At 39.9% G+C, this 16612-nt stretch overlaps 2 protein-coding genes across 5 annotated transcripts in view; both read left to right on the forward strand.

Moving 5' to 3' along the window:
• Positions 1-5439, forward strand: part of PITPNC1 (phosphatidylinositol transfer protein cytoplasmic 1) — a 64363-nt gene extending 58924 nt beyond the window's left edge. For 3 of the 4 annotated variants that reach the window (XM_082067410.1, XM_082067412.1, XM_082067411.1), the window contains one exon: positions 1008-5439. In XM_082067410.1, the coding sequence (XP_081923536.1) occupies positions 1008-1267 (260 nt within the window). In that variant the 3' untranslated portion in view covers positions 1268-5439. The remainder of the gene's footprint in view (positions 1-1007) is intronic. The other variant, XM_082067413.1, reaches the window with a different exon arrangement.
• Positions 5440-6505: 1066 nt separating this feature from the next.
• Positions 6506-16346, forward strand: NOL11 (nucleolar protein 11). The gene is made up of 18 exons (XM_082067409.1): positions 6506-6695; positions 7751-7864; positions 8032-8088; positions 8684-8829; positions 9082-9139; positions 9696-9834; positions 10232-10429; positions 10623-10699; positions 11412-11535; positions 11718-11821; positions 12094-12171; positions 12818-13002; positions 13262-13387; positions 13856-14077; positions 14577-14655; positions 15243-15335; positions 15638-15745; positions 16050-16346. The coding sequence occupies exons 1-18, from the start codon at positions 6546-6548 to the stop codon at positions 16161-16163; spliced, it is 2172 nt and encodes a 723-aa protein (XP_081923535.1). The 5' UTR covers positions 6506-6545; the 3' UTR covers positions 16164-16346.
• The last annotated feature ends 266 nt before the right edge of the window (positions 16347-16612 follow it).

Below are 16612 nucleotides of genomic sequence, written 5' to 3' on the forward strand. Positions count from 1 at the left end.
CTTCAAATTTACAATTTTAACACGATGTTCAGTGAAAACCATGACATTTATTTCACTTGTCTCAGCGGACATCTTGCCAGGCAATGTAGACACGAAGTGGCGGGTTTCAAAGAGCCTCGCTGCTATTTTGCTCAGGTTTTCCCTTTGTAGCAGATGTCATTCGTTTGGGATTTGATTTCTGAAGTTGCGCAGGGCTCAGCTCGGAGCCCATCGATGCTGGGGTCGCTCTGCCCTCTTGTGGGTTCTCCAGCGCTGTCACACGTTGTCACCTCAAGCGCTTTGCCATTGCGGAGTGACTTTAACTTCTCATCTCGCCTCTGTTTTTCAGGCAATTAACCAGTGGGTTTGTCAGTTGGCCATAAAGTGTTTAAGGACAGATTCTGGGTGGAAGAGTTGGAAAGTGTGTTGTGGCTTTATCAAGTGAGAGGGAATTCTTTAGGCTTTATGAGCAGAAAAGCAAAGCGGCCTCAGTTACGCGCATGCAGCTGCAACTCGAAGGCAGCAGAAGTTGTGCAGGAGTGGAGAGAGAGTTTTTCATCCCTTGATAACTGCAGGAGACAAAGCGATGACAACCCTGTACTTATTCCTGCTCATAATCTAGGTGAAAAGAAAAACCACATAAAAACCTATTAGTTTTCTTTTGTTTGAAGTTCTGAAAAATTCTACTTGCTAACTGTGTATCGAAATGTATTCTTTAATTGCCTGTGAAACAGCTTGATTTTTCCAGCAGTTACAGAGGTAGCACTCTTGATTCAGTTCAGACCCAGGTAGCAGAACCACTAGTCTGTGATTAATGTACTTAACTTCTTTTTCTTTATGTAGCCGCTTATTGTACTCCCATCAATGCATCACAATAGGAAGGCATTCATGTGGAGAATCACTTAATGATATGCATGATAAGCAATCCCTGACTTAGAATTTGGATGGAAATCGTTTAACTGAGTTAATGAAATGATCATCTGAAATGATTCTAACGTGCCTCTGTCTGTCTTTCCTTCTCGTTGAAGACATGACGATGGATGAAGTCCGAGAGTTTGAACGAGCAACTCAGGAAGCCACCAACAAGAAGATCGGGATTTTCCCACCCGCAATATCTATCTCTAGCATTTCCATGCCTTCTTCGACCCGCAGCGCTCCGTCTAGTGCCCCATCAACTCCGCTCTCCACAGATGCTCCTGAATTCCTAACAGTTCCCAAAGACCGGCCTCGGAAAAAGTCCGCTCCAGAAACTCTCACTCTTCCAGACCTAGGGAAAAAAACCCTTTAAACCCCCCCAGCATGTTTCCTCCTGATAAGCCATGTCTACCACAGCAAGAGTGACGTAATTTCATTTCTACAAAGGCCATGGTGGTTTGTTGGTTGTTTTTTTGCTTAACAGAATCTTACTGGTGTGGAAAGGTTACTTCTTTCCTCAGACTTGATCCTTCAAACCTTCAGAGAAGTGCATGCAAGAGAACATAGTTTATATATTCCTAATGTAGTGTTTCAAGCCATATGGTGTGTCTTATTGACATATAATGAAATAGTCTGAGGGGAACCCTACGAAAGAAAAGAAATCGTTCTGTAGCAGCGTTCAACCTACAAATTCTCATCTAGGTCATAGCATTTATAATTAGGAGTAGGTGTATAGTAAAGCTGCCAAGGACTCGTGAGGCAAATTAGCGCCAACTAGAACGCAGGGTTAACAGGAAACGAACCTTCCCATTTTCTTCTTTTATAGCCAATTTTAAAACCGTTCCTACACTCAGGCTTCTCCTGTATATTCATAAACCTTTGACCTGTAACTTGTTGTACTTGAACACCAACAGCAACCGCTCAGATTCACATTCTGCTTAATATGACTCAGGATTTGGGGCCTAGCTAACAAACACAAAACTTTTCAAACCTAAAATACCACTGTATCCAAGCCCCAATTGTAATTAATTATACTGACTTTGAGGCCATTGAACTATTTCTATCTTGCACAGAATTTGTAAAAGAAACCACCTGTTTCTTGTAGATAATGTATTTTAATAGCTCTCCCCTGTCCTTTTGTGATCTCTTTAGTCTGTATTGGTGTTCATCAATGGTGTTCCATGTGTAAAATTGAAAAAAGCAGCTAAATTGAGCCAGCTGAGAAGCAAAACCAATGAATTCTGTCCTGTCTTCACTGGAAGAAGGGTGGTAGTTACGCTGTAAGACCTTGAATGTAAAGGGGAGAAAATATGAGACTCCCTTTTCTTTCCTGCTTCGCATCTTCCCTAAACAGCACAGTCTCCTCTAACAGAAAGCTGGTTCCAGGCTTTACTATCATCTCTAGGGAAGGGCTGAACAAAACTAGTCACTTCAAGAAGGAAATGAGTGCTGGGGCCGCTCAGTCCGCGCAGGGTGAGGTTAAGGAAACACAAGTGCTGTGCCTGGTCTGCATGTGAAATCTCTCTTCAGTCTCAGGAACTCGCATGTAGAAAAGGATGTTTCCCGGTAGGGAGGTGTGGACTGTTGAAGGAGGAGAAAAATAAGTGGCAAAAGTGGTCTCTTCTTTCCTTCCTTTCAAAATGTAAGCTCAGTGAGAAACTTGGCCCGCTGACCCCGTTTGGGGTGCTTTGTTCTCTTTCATACGCGTTGCTATCTGTTGAGTGCTGGCGGTGTCTGTCTCCTGGTAGCTGTAGTAGGCGTTGAATAAGCCGCTGTTCAATGCCAGTGAATGATCCTGTTACCTGAATCATATCATCAAAGTGGGTGATATTTGGTACCACCAGTGACATGATACATGGATTTAAAAACAAAATGTAAAAAAAAGAGAGTCCTGCGGAGCTGAGCTATCGTGGAATATTGAACAATGTTTGGGGATGGCCTCTCGCCTGGACGGGGCATTTGTGCCGCCTTCTCAGCACAGTGCTGTGATTGCACTGGCTGAAATGCACTGAACTTCTCAACGGCTGCAGATCCAATAGACGTTATGTCAAATGTGTGATTTTATAGGGTAGTTTTAGTAGCAGGAGAGGTAACTCCACTGCCAGCCTGCACTGAAAACAAGTGTATATTTGTTTGATAGTTAAAATCCTCTCGCTAGCAAACTGCGGGAGCTCTTGGTTGGCTGTGCGCTGACTTGAGGCATTCTCCCGCTTACTGTCCATGTTTTGCTTTGCTTTCTTCTCAGAGCTGGTAATTCTGTGTGATTAGCAAACAATGGGTGATGATTTGTTTGTTTAAAAAGAAACTGCTGTAATGATGCAAACAAAACGTTCCTACATAAGTTTATGATTTCAGCTTAAAAAGTGTGCAGATTAAGTATTCATGGTTATAACTGGTCTAATCTTTTTCTTATTATTTATTTAGTAGCAAGATTGGGACACTGGCAGAGAGGATAAACCTTTGAAAACATAAAACATGGTTTGGTTGTTTTTTCAGTTCCTGAATTTGGCCTATGTAGAAATAGTCTGGGTCTGCTCCACCTGAAAGTCTATTTTTCAATGAATTTTTTCATTGCTCAGCCCAAGTCATAATGTCCTTATGCTTACATATTATTGTTTCTATATACATTTTGGCATCTGGGTTTGACACAGTCATACCTTTACTCATATTCAACGGATTGATTTTCAATCCCTTGCAGATATATTGATTATCATCTTAAGGTGTGGGGATAAGGCGTGTATGAAAATTATTAACACACCTGAATAGGACACGTCTTAGTAGCTGTGTGACAGAGATGTAGGAGAAAGACGCTGATGGTGTAATGAAGAATGAGGCTGCTTAATGCTGCCACAGCCCTTCCACCTTCTCAGAATTACCAGATTTATTGACCAAACAGCCGCAGCGTTGAACGCAGCGTTGGCCACAAGGATCATGATCCCGTTGCCTCCATGTTGCTTCCTAGTGAAGGCAAAGAAAAAGATCAGTGAGGTGTTGTTGCTTTGGATAAGGAATAACCCAGGTTTTCAGTGCCTGTGTAAACAGCCTCTGCTGTGTCCTGCTTTGCTTTCCCCATCAGTCATCACCCATTTGGTCAGTATGATCTTTAAGTATCTTTTTCTGTTGGTTGGGTTTTGTTTGCTTTTTAAGGTATGGTAACTTTTTTCTAGAATATTCCCAGCAAACACACACACACAAAAAAAAAACCCCACACAAAATTAAACTAAAAGGAAGGTCTGAATATTTTAGTGTAACATCTTGAGGCAAAGGGTTGTTTTCATTCCCGATTTTGTTGCAGTGCTTTCTGTTGGATTTTCAAACGTGTTTATTAGGAGGAAAACAGAGAACGTTTTGCAGGTGTTCATCGCTGCTCTTGCAAAAATGAAGTCTGTGATGATTTGGTGAGCGCATCTCAGAGGCTGGTGCCAGCAGCAGAGCTGAACAGGCACAGTGGCCGTGTGCATCTCTGCCGCGGTGACTGACCAGCTACACGATGCAGCTGTGCCAGAGCTCCACAAGGAATGTTTCATCAAGGACAATACAGTCCGGAGCAAATAATGCGATTATTTCATTTGACTGTCTATTAAAACCTCCTCCCAGCTTTGCTCAAACTTTTATATGTTTCATATAGAACAATCATTACAAAATAGCTGGCAATTCATTGCAGCCTTTGGAAGGGTCGATCTGATAAATTTAAAAAGGAAAGAATCCATAGAGACTATGAGGAGCAGCACATTCCCGAAACACATACGTAATAGGATTTCTTCTGAATGTAATGTTCGATTTCGTAAACGACTGGATAAATCCTATGGAAAGAAACTATTTGACCTTATTCTTTGGCTTTTTTGATTATTCTGGAAGGTGATTTTGTGACATCTAGTAGCCAGTTTGCATTAATTGCTGCTGTAGAGATTTTGAAATGGAAATATTTGTTCCCTGAATTTTAGTTCGTAACAAGACCGCTGTAATTTTGTTAAAACTGCTTTGAAGCTTGCTGCACTATAACCTCAAAACAACATGCTGTCGTTTGAAATAAGCCAAATGTATATGCTTTTTATGAATTAGTGAGTGCAGTAAGAGAGAATTCATTATCTTGTCAATAGGAGCTTTTCTGTTTCCATTGTTTGGACTTGGTTTTATATGTGTAAGTTAAAATTGCTAAATAAGTCTAACAATGTTTTGCTTTAAATGAACAGCATGGTCATTGAATTACAATCTCCTGTAGTTTTGTGGTGTCACTAGAACAGGTTTCATTGTTTTATTTCATTTCTGTGATAATTCCACGTGAGACTGGCTGTCCAGTAATTCAGTTCTTTATATAGAGCGATGATGGCTACATTAGGCAATACATCACCACCATCAAAAAAGGACCAATTTTTGAGAAGCTTTGCACGTTCAGTAATGCAGGGCTCAGCAAGAGAATTTGATTGTCATATTTCTCATTCATATCACTTAGTTCCTGATTTTTCCAAGTTATTTATTATTTTTAATATTGTATTTTTCCTTGCATTGTGTTGTAAATAAACTACCAACAATTATTCTTTACAATCGTGGCTATTCTCTTTTACTCCATTAACATTTCCACCCCCAGCTCTGCAAGTCGCTTCCTCAAAATTAAAAAGCGCAAAGAACTGGCTTCCTATGGATAACTTAAAGCGCTTTAAATATCTATTAGGTTTAAGTGTTCCTCACCTTTTTAAAGATTTTATCAGGACAGGTGCCCATGGGTCTGGTGTTCGCCCATTCAGTTGTAAATGCCCACTTGGTTGACAAGGAGGATTTTCAGCAGGGGGGCGAATTCTCTCTGCAGGGTTTGGCAACCCGGTGGTGCAGTAAATACTGGAAAAGAGACCACTGGAAACCTCTCCGGAGGTAAGAATCCTCCATCCCTTGGCTACAAGTAATTTCATTTTAGCCAACAGGAACTTCACATGAACAATGATTCTTTAAACTTTCAAGCAGAGGTTTACTCCACAGAAATAAAGCTTTCTCTGCACCAGAAAAATGGAGCTCAGCATAAAAAACGCTTCACAGCAGGGTAGGACAGGACACAAGGAACAAGCAGCGGCCTAGAAAATGTTTAAGGTAGAAATCACTCAGAATTGAGACAGAAACCGTGAGGCCCTGCGTGACCGTGGGTCTGCGGTGACGGACTCTGCTGGCTTCGGTGCCTGAAGATGCTGTTGCGGGAGCGCTGGGGCCACGGCCGGTGGGACTGGATGGGTTTTGTCACCAGCGTGGGTTGTGACTGTTGTAACTGTCCACCGGGAGGTGATGTTATGGCTGGATTCTCCAGCAAGCAGGTGTGACAGCGGCAAGACCCCCAAAATTACCCAGCTGGACACGTGTTCTCCAACAGCAGTGGAGAACAGAATTTTAGAATATTTAAAATATTCAGAACGCGTAGTATTTGTAGGTCCTTTGCAAACGGCAGCTGGCAAAGCCTCCTTACACCCTCAGGGGACTGGCAGTCCCGGCGTGGCAGAGCTCGGACACACGACAGAGCGCAACAGGTCGCGACACGAAGTTTCCCTGTCGCGGGGAACGTTCCGCGGCGTCCGGAAACTCCCGAACGGCCTCGGCTGTTTCCGCCACTCCACCCCGCGCCGGGTCACGCCGCGGCCAAGTCTCGCGAGAGGTGGCCGCTCGCCAAGATGGCGGCGCTGTGCGAGAGCTTCACGCTGTGCGGTTTGAGTCCCGGTGCCGGTGTCGGCCTGGGCGGCGGCCTCCTGGCGCTGGAGCCGGGCCCCGAGCCCGACCACGTCCTGCTCACCGACCGTGGCAGGACGGCCACGCTCTTTAAGGTAACGGCCCGGCCCAACGCCGGCCGCGGGGGGCGTCGCTGCGGCCGACGGCCGGCCCTGGCCTGTGGGAGGGTCCCCGCGCAGCGCCGGGCCGGAAAGCGGCGTGTCCCGGCTGTCACCGGCTGGGCCCCGCTGTCCCTTGGTCCCGCCTGGCCTTGCTCACCTGCGCTCTGCCAGTGTCAGCTTAGGCGGTCGCTTTTGAGTTTCTTCTTCTGCTGATTTTCTCCGTTCCCGTTCCATGGAGCCTCCCGTCCCGAAGCTGCAGGGTACGGAACGTTTCCTCACGGTTGCCGGCGTTTTGTCTGGCTGCCAGTTCTGTGCCAGGCGCCTTCCTGTTGGCAGGAGGGTAAAAGATTTTAATTTGCAGCACTTTAAACTGAAAGGATGTTCTGCTGTCTTAACGTATGCCTATGTTTCATAGACTATAATAAGAAAGTATTTGGATTTATATCTTTAATTGCCTCTCCTATTAATGAGGCAGGGGGTTCTATCTTAGTGGCGTCATGATACAACCAACCTCCTTTGGGTCGTTTGGTCGCCCTGCCAAGACCACATGCAGAACATAAACATGCAGGTAAATATGCCCAATGCAGCTCTAGACTGAGCAGTGGGGTTGAGTACCCACAGAGCAGCCACATGGAAATTGTACATAGTGTGAGTTTAGGCAATAAAAATTGTTGCTCTTGGTCTCAATAACTGACATTGGAAAAGGAAAAGTGTGATTCTGTGCGTGACCGTGTTAGTGAGTAATGTGTCTTTACTTAGGAAAAGCCATGTATCGTTCCTGTGCTATATGGCATAAGTCCATCTGACTATTACAGCTCCAAGTTATTTCTTATGTGAAAACAAACAATTTATAATTAGAGTTCTTTTGTGTTATTCTGAAATTTTTAATGTTAAGGTCATAAACAGAAATGCTCAGGCAGAAGGTCTGAGTATAGCAGTTTCCATATTTCCGTGTTACTGAAATCAGATGTGGCCACCTTGCATTTCCTTTCTGTCATGAGAAAAATCCCATGGCATGTACTAATTACAATGTCTTCCGACCCTTCTAGGTTTCAGATCAGAAGCCCCTCGGTTGTTGGTCAGTTAAACACAGGCAGATTATCACGTGTCCAGTCGTATGCAACTTTGAAACTCATGAATATGTAGCTGTTCATGATGACAAGGTGAGATGCTCTTATATTTTCTCAAAGGAAAAAAAGGATGTAGTGAGTCCTCTGAGTGAATGGAGATAGGGAAGACATCAGCAGTGCTGGATGTTTCAGTGATGTGCAGTTTGTGTGCTGAGAAATCTCTATTTTACTGTGCTTAAAAACTGATGCTTCTCTTAAAGGTTTTAAGAATATGGAAGAACCAAGATATTAACTTGGACAAAGTATTTAAAGCAACGGTGAGTCTCTTGCTTATGTTCACTTTTATCTTAACATTTTGAGTGCTGGTGGAGGGGAGAGATGCTAATTTTCCTAGTTACACTTCAGCCAACCATCGTCTTAACTTGTGCTTCATGATGTTCTGGAGCGTTGCAAGGAATCTACTGGGGCTAAGAGACCTGAACATCAAAGTATTACTCTTAAAGTTATTCAAATCCCAAGTCCAAAGTTTCTAAGGACTTTCTTTAAAGGTGGTGAATTATGTTCAAATATAGATTGTTCTGGTGGATTTGTTAAAGAACACTTCATGTTATGCTGGGCAGCATAACATAACTGACCCTCAATTACGTGTTTTTGACGTGATTCAGAAATGTGATGCTCATTTGGCTTTCCTGGCTTTTGTTGGGTATTGATTTGCGATATTCACAGCATTTCAGAAAATGGGCAACTACTAGGTCTACGTTATTAGAAATCTTACAGGTTCATCACTCTTCTGTGTGCTGGTGTACCATAACTGATACTTACTTACTGAAAACACTTTAAAAAAATCACAGATAAAACATGTGGCTTTCAAAGTAATGTACTGAAGAACACAGAAGTATTTTTTCTCTGCAGCTTTCAGCTGATGTGTACAGAATACATGCACTACCCAACGGAGGGCCAGTGGTGCTGTTCAAAGGAGGTGGTGTTCGGACTTTAGATGTCCTTTTGGAAGCCCCACAACAAGAAATTGAAAACGTTATCTCAGATGAAGTCATCAAGTAAGTGACACAAGTTTACGAAGCTTCTGCTCAGAGGAATTGGTGATGGAAGTTGTTCCCTTTTTTGAGGAGGTAGGGGAGAAATGTGAAGACTGAGGGCTTGGGGCTGTTTTTTTGCAACACTTTGTTTTTCAAATCTTGAAATTATTTACATGGCTATCCTAAAAGTAAGAGACTGCCTAAGGAATAGTGATATAACTTTAGGTATAGTCCTCAAATTTAGAAGACATTCATACAGCTTTCTGCTTTTAGGTGGAGTGAAGCTTTCATGGAAGGTCAACAACACGTCTTAATGTTCGCTACTGAGAAAGTGAGTTGAATACTTTTTAAAAAAACTTTCATAGCAGCGAATCTAACTTCTTTTTCTAAAGTCCATCACCTGTTTCATTGGATTTTAAGAGATTTTAGTGAAATCATTATCCTGATTTAATCCATATCCTGTATATGTATTTTTTCTGATAGAACACTTGAATTAAAGTTGTGGTGTTTTCAGGGCTGAGGAGTCTGGCTCCTAGAAATTCAGAGAGCAATTAAGATTAAATACAGTAGATGATTGCATGACTCTTCATTGCCCTCAAATACTTTTTCGTTGTGAAGAACTTAAATAGAATTTGTTTTTTTTAAAAAAAAGTGAATCTGTCTCTGTGCAAATGCTTCTTCCTGTGAATCCTTTTGTTTCATCAAATTAGAATTTGCTTTACATGCTTGAGCCTGCAGACTTTTCTGAATTAGGCTGCATGTCCTGTAGAAAACACAAATCCCTAATTTTGCTCAACGTTCAAAATTAAGTAGTACGAATAGCTGAATTTCTGTTGCTTCTTCTTTGTGTAAATTAAAGGAAAACTTTATTTTCTTTTTTGTTTTAGGATGGAGATTTCTTTGTCTATGTACAGAAACTTAAGACGAATAGTCTACACAAATATAAGCTTGAACAACAGGAATTATCTAAGCCAACAGGTTTCACAGCATATATAAAAAATCGAATTATCACACTTCTGTGTTTGTGTAAGTTATAGTTTCTATTGCGATGTGGTAATAAAGCAAAGAATTGTATGGAAGGACATAGAATGCTGATATTTATGGATGACTGTTTAATATTTACAGCTCTTTAAACTTTCTAAAACAGCTGGTGGTAGAAGTAGTGATTAAATCTTCCTGATATTTTAGTGGTTGCAAAGGTTAACTGTTCCTAAATGTTATGACTTGTAACTTGCAGCTCTCATGCTAGCTATACTTTTATTTTGCTCTTTTGCATCATAATGTGTCCTTTGGATATCCTGTATTATTTCTTCTTTCAGCACTCACTGGATTTTGTTTTCTTTGAATGTTCTCTTGCCATGTTGTATCAAATAGGTTTTCCACAACAACAGATCATAAAAGCATCATTGCTTTTTTTTGACAGATTCTAATGACTCTGTGTACAAGGTTCAGGTACCTCTGCAGCAAAATACTGAAGACGAACAGCAAACTTTACCCACATCACTGCTGCTGAACCTTTCAGTGTCTGGAAGTGTTTTAAAAGCAACATCATTCGTTGTTCTCGATAAAGATCATGTCGCAGTATTAGGAAGTCTGGCTGCATCCGGTGACGAATCCAAAGGTAACTTGAAAAATCAGATTTGCTTGAGATGTAACCAGATTACTTAATTCCTAATGTTGAACACATTACTAACTAAGCTCTTTTGCAACAGTTATGTCTATTTCCTCAAGTGGTTTTAACTGAAAGTGGCAAAGGCAAAAGTAGCATTTATGTTGCTTTTTGGGTTTGAAATGTCTCTCTCTTAATTCCCCAGAGTGCCTAACGATCTGGAATACAAAATTTCAGACGTTGCAAACTTCAAAGGAACTTCCCCTGGGAACCAGTGGACAGGTAAGCTCAGCGTTTAATTTGTGATCCATAACCTTTGCGCATTTGGCGTGATAGCAGAAGAGGCTGGGGGGCTTCAGCGTTCTGCTTCTGTCTGGAAGAGCAGTGAACGCCAACTTGTGAAACAATATTGACCAGCTGATGAGCAATTTTTGTCAGAATATTTAGCAGGAAGATGGTGGCCTATGGTAATTTCTTTGACAAGTCAGTATCTTCTTACTTCTGATGCTCCTGATTATTTGGTGAGAATGAAGTAGTTAATTAAATGGAAGAGCCAGCCAGTATCTGTTCTGTTCAGTTTGCAATTGACAGCCTAAATAATCCCTGCATCTCAAGATGCTCAGGTGTCAATTAATGACAAGTAAACTGACACCTAAGTAATAAATGCATCAGTGAAATTGAACAGCTGACTGTTTTTGTCTTAACATTGCACAAGAGGGAATTTAAAAAAATAAAATTATCAAGTGCACTTAAAGCAGCTGCTGTACTTGAAGGCATCCCTGGAAATACTCAACAGAACACTTCTTGTTTCAGCATTTAAAATCAGCAGTTAATGAGGGTCTGCTAATGAGTGTTAAACCTACCAAAATAGTTTAAAATAATCTAATTGCTGACTTTTAGTTGAATTTTGTAGTAAGTAGTTAAACATCGGCCTGTGCAGGAACACTCGGCTCTGCTCATCTCCTCATGAATGACATGGTTTAATATTTTGCAGTTGTGGTGTTATGAGGAAAAATTTTTTTTTACTCATGGGAAAGTGCTGACAGTGATGATGTACAAGTGTGAAACGGCATCTTTGGCAGCGGCCGTGGGGAAGCTCAAGGACAGTCAAACCCCTGGTAAGAATATTTATGAATACAGTGAAGTATCACAGAATCACAGAATGTTAGGGATTGGAACCTGGGGTTGTTCCTACCCAGATGCAAGACTCTGCATTTTCCCTTGTTCTATTTCATTAAATTTTTCCCTGCCCAACTCTCCAGCCTGTCCAGGTCATATAGTTTCACTTTTGTGTTCACAGATGTGTCTTCATTCGTAGACTGGAACACCCTTGGAGATGAAGAGCTGGTGGCTTCCCCTGAGTCCCAGCCATCTGTAGCTCTAAAATCTGAGTCCAAAATGACGGTATGTTAGCTGAGGAGCACATGAGGTTTGGGGGTTGTTTCTCATCTCTTCTCCATGCTGCTACCTTTAGGTGTCATAGCAGAAGGAAATTTCACTTTGCATTCGTCACTCATTGTTTCTAACACTGTGTCTGTACTTGGACCACCCAGTTACTAATTGTAATATGTTCAGCAAGTCGACACATGAAGTTCCAAGTTTTCTTGACTCAAGTCCTTAAATATATACCATCTTTTTGGACCTGAATAATAATTTCTTGTTTTTCTTTATAATAGTTAAGATCAAAAAGGAACACTGTTGCTAAGGTACAGCCAGATACCTTATCAGTTGGGCAGCACTTACTAAAGCTAAAAGTAAGTAAACCAAAATAGTGGTTTAGACACTCACAGAATATTCTAGTTGTCTCTTAAGCTGTTATTTTCTTCCATGTCCTCTTGCATGTATCAGGTTGACAAAGCTGCCTGAAACAGGTCGTTGGAGGATGATATCATTATCATTATCATAATATTTATTTATTATTATTGTGCTAGAATAGTATTTGGACATGATTTAATTTAAGCTTTGTCTAGAACCGTACAATACAGGACTTTTAATAGCTGAGAATTCCACTGCAAATATAGCACTAAGCTGTTTAATTCCTGTCTAAAATTTGCAGCCAGTGTTGTGATAAACTTTAAATTACATCCCTTCCTGTGTGAACATACCTAGAGTTCAGCCCTGGCTGGACATCTTGGTGATGTTACTGAAGTAACAAGTAAATAATACCTGAACAGTTATTAAAATAAAGTGCTGACCTGAGTTCAGAAGGAGTGGTTACCCTCTTTTGGCTCTTCCATGATTTAGAGAGGCTAATAAAGCACAGACTGGTGAGGGGGTTTTGTAACTTTTTTTAGCTTGAATTCCAAAATAAGTCTGTTTCTACTTGGTCTAATTAGTAACAGTACAGTTCTCAAACCTGTGCCTTGCACTTCTGAGTTGCGGAGTATTTGTCATTTTCAGGACGTCTCTACAACTGTATTTGAAGAGGAATTGAGACAATTGATGTCAAAAGCACAGATTCCAGATTTCCAAGCTACCATTGGATGTGTAGTAACTGCCCTTGTAAACAGATGTAAAACAAATCCAAAGTACTACCCTCAGAATTTGCTGCTACAGATAGTCCAGACCCGAGACTTGTCTTACAGGTGATGATTCTGCATTTTTTACTTGTAGGGACTAATCTTTAAGAATTAAAAAAAAAAAAAAAAAGAAATCCAGTTCTTTATAAAGCACTCTAGAGTTATCAAAATTTGCTATCAAAGGTGCTTATGCTTATTTTCTGATTAAGCTGATGCTTCCCAGATGGATTTTTGTTTAAAACAACATTAGTACTTCTGCATTAGTTGTCAACGTAGTTTTCAGTGGGTGTGAACTATGCAGCCTATTCTTTTCATATTCTTACAGTTTGTGTCCAGATTTAATGGCTGTTGCTTTGGAGAAAAAAGATGTGCATCTCTTACAAATCTGCTTACAACGGTTTCCAGATATTCCTGAAGAAATTACTTATGCTTGCTTGCAAGTATTTTTGAGGTAGGTTGGAATTACTCTTTTTTTTTTTTTTTTTTCTTTTTTCATCATCAAACCAAGCTCATTAATAAAACATCGCGTGTTGCTAAGAGTGGCTTTAATTTTATAGATGAGCAATTAATACTGTGCATGAAATTCTTAATTCTGAGTACAGTGTATGTTGCAGTCTTGGTCTTGCAGACTGACAAAAATTTTACAAGATGTCTGTTGCGTATGTTAATTCTAATAATACAATAACGTAAATTTTTGGAAAAACCAGTACATATATTGTTCAAGGTTAATAATAGCAAAATATTAAACATGCTCTTGTAGCCTTAATTCGTTCTGCAAGATTCTATATTTTAGTATATATTTCTGCTTTTCTAGCAAGCTTCAAAGAGACCATAGTGTGCACTACTGTTGAGTTGATGGCATTGCTGGTTTTAAAGCTAATAATTAAAAGTATTAAATGTCTGGAATTTTCTTCTACAGCATTAGTGAAGCTTGTCTTCAAAGAACAGACGTGAGTCTAGAATCTATAACCAGTTACATTGATACTGAATTCGACAATAAAGAAGTTAAGACAGAAATTGTAGAAAATGGTTTCAATGCAGAGCTGGAACAAGACATCTGTGATTCCCAAAGCCCAGAGGAAACCCGTGTGCCGACCGATGGTGAATCCTGCCCCGTTGGACTGCAGAAGGCAGCATTGTTGTATCCTCTGTGTTTTAGTGCAGGAAAGTGTGTGCATTATATGTGATGTGAATGTTTAGTATTATTCAAAGTCATTCTGTTATTGATGAAAATTTCTGAGAAGTTCTGATTAAAGAAGTTCCCACTCAGTAGAAAAATATTTAGAATATAAATACAAACAACTTTTAGAAAGCACCTACGCCAATTTAAACTATATTATTGCTAAAGTGTAATACAACTTTGTCTGTTTGAGAGAAAATAGCATCAGTGATTTTGATGTTTACCTGTTGAAACACATGAGTTAGTTACATGTTTGCAGTAAACGGAACTGTTCAAGCCAACTGTATGGTGATATTTCAGGTGCTGTGTGTATTTCATGACAGAAATAAGGGAGATTCACAGAGCTGAAACAGGACCTCACTTACAGAACCTGGAGAAATGTTTTAATTAGAATTCACTTCAGTTTGTAGAAACTGTTACTTTTTTCCTGCAGTTTTATTTCCTTAATAGTACTGCACAGAAATGCTGTTCTCCGTTCGGCTTACAGTGAAACATTTATTCTGCCTCATTTGAAAAACCTTCCAGCGCAGCAAGCTGTTGTAAGTATGTTAAAAAGTTTAACAATCCATATTATTCTGAGGGGAGGACAAGGGAAGAGAGTGTATCAGTTGTACCAGAAACTTGCCATGCTTGCTGGAGTCTGAATCACAAATGCAGGAAAATGAAATTAAGATGCTTAATAAGATTTAATGTTAGCGAATGTCACATTTTTCCACAGAACTTTTAGTAATTTTTGCAGGCCTTGCTTATTTTAGGAAGTGTAAGAAACCTCCTTTATGACCCAGTCTACTTGGAAAATGTTCGTATTTTGAGAAGTGTACCTTCTCTTGATTTGGTTGGTTTTTAAGAAAGGAATGTGTCTGAATGAAATTGCACTGACACAGTCACTCGAACAATGATTACCCCTGAATGTAACTTTACAATGAATATTGCTGAGTGAGAATTTTCAAACATCTAGCGATAGGTTGTGTAGGAGAACCATAAAACTTGTTTTTAATGCATACTACACAAGCATCTATGTTGCTTAAAAAAAAAAATCCTTATGAGCATTACTGTGTGCAGGACAGAACTCCTTGGTGTATTGAATGTTTGTCCTTTAAAAATATTCTGACTTTTCTACTTTTAGCTGTTTCTCAGGTATTTATACTACCTGTATGTAAAATGCAGTGAAAAAATTAATACTGCTCTTCCCGGAACACAGTCTCCAACTATAAATCAGGTGAGAAGCTGATTCTAAGAGTTGTACTTCCTTCGGTTTCTGTGATGTGTAACTTAGCAAGTAGTTGAGATTATCTAAAATCAGTGGAGATCTATATTCATTCCATAAAATATTGTCTGTTAATATTACCTGTATCAAGTCAGATGTAACAGAACACTATCAGAAAATAAATATGCTGCATGTAAATATGAAAGCGTGCATTTTACATTAGAAGATGATGTTTCAGAGTTTAGCTTTTAAAGCAAAATCTGTGGCATTTATATGTTGTAAAGTGTAAGCATGCTTTTCTTCTTTGTCTTCAGATCATGGATTGGATGTGCCTGTTACTTGATGCTCACTTCACAGTTATGGTGATGCTACCAGAAGCAAAAGAGTTGCTTTCAAAGCTGCATAAATTTGTGAGAGCCCAAGTAAGTTGCATCTTCTGGGATAATTATTTCATTTTAGTATGGATTTAGAATATGGATGTTAAGAAGGTTGGGGCAGCAGACAACAAAAAGTGAGACAGTAAATCAGATAATGTCTGTTCTGTGTGTGCTCCTGTATGAGCGTGAAATGGGAGTTGCATCTCTTTCTCGTTTTGATTTCAAAAGCTGCTGTATTTGTTTGGTATAATTATCTGAAACAGTGCACAACCACAGCTAGTCCCGCAGTATAATGATGTATGAAAATTAAAATTTACTTTACTGTAAATATGTGTTTTCTTGTTTTTAGGTACGATTCTACTCTGAACTCAACAAGATTGAAGGAAGTTTGCACGAATTACAAAGACTAAACCACCAGAAAGACTGTCAGACATACTCTATTGAAGTACTGGAACTTATTTGAATTTGAAATGAATTATTAACAACTTTATTTTTTGTTGATTCCTTTTAGGATGAGGATGTTTTAGCACTCCATATTGGGGATGTGAAAAGTTTTTTTCTACATAGGAGGAGCACAGTTACTCTGTAGCTACATGGGAGTTGTAAGTTTGAAACTTGGGTATTAAAAGCTCTCTTTTGGACTGGATGGGAAGCTGGATGTTTGCTTATATTTTCGTGTATAATTTTGATGCGCAATCATAAGAACATCCTAAAGTACCACATGATTCTTTCCAAAGACTAAGATTGGTTTTAGTTAGTCTACAGCTGACCTCTAGTCTAACATTGTTCAGCAACACCTGATGTCTCATAAATGTACATGCAACTGATTCTAGAGCTGAATACTTAAATTCAATGCCTTATACATGTTATGGAATAATTCGGAGGGAAGGACTGGACAAAAGCAGCTCAATA

The sequence above is a fragment of the Streptopelia decaocto genome, assembly GCF_964273445.1.
Source record: "Streptopelia decaocto genome assembly, chromosome: 16".
In the NCBI taxonomy this organism is placed as follows: domain Eukaryota; kingdom Metazoa; phylum Chordata; class Aves; order Columbiformes; family Columbidae; genus Streptopelia; species Streptopelia decaocto.

Excerpts from the sequence above, each read along its gene's own strand:
- NOL11 (XM_082067409.1), top strand. The coding sequence starts at position 6,546 with ATGGCGGCGCTGTGCGAGAGCTTCACGCTGTGCGGTTTGAGTCCCGGT. Across the intron at positions 8,830-9,081 it reads ATCTCAGATGAAGTCATCAA|GTGGAGTGAAGCTTTCATGG; the intron begins GTAAGTGACACA and ends TTCTGCTTTTAG. Across the intron at positions 15,336-15,637 it reads AGTCTCCAACTATAAATCAG|ATCATGGATTGGATGTGCCT; the intron begins GTGAGAAGCTGA and ends CTTTGTCTTCAG.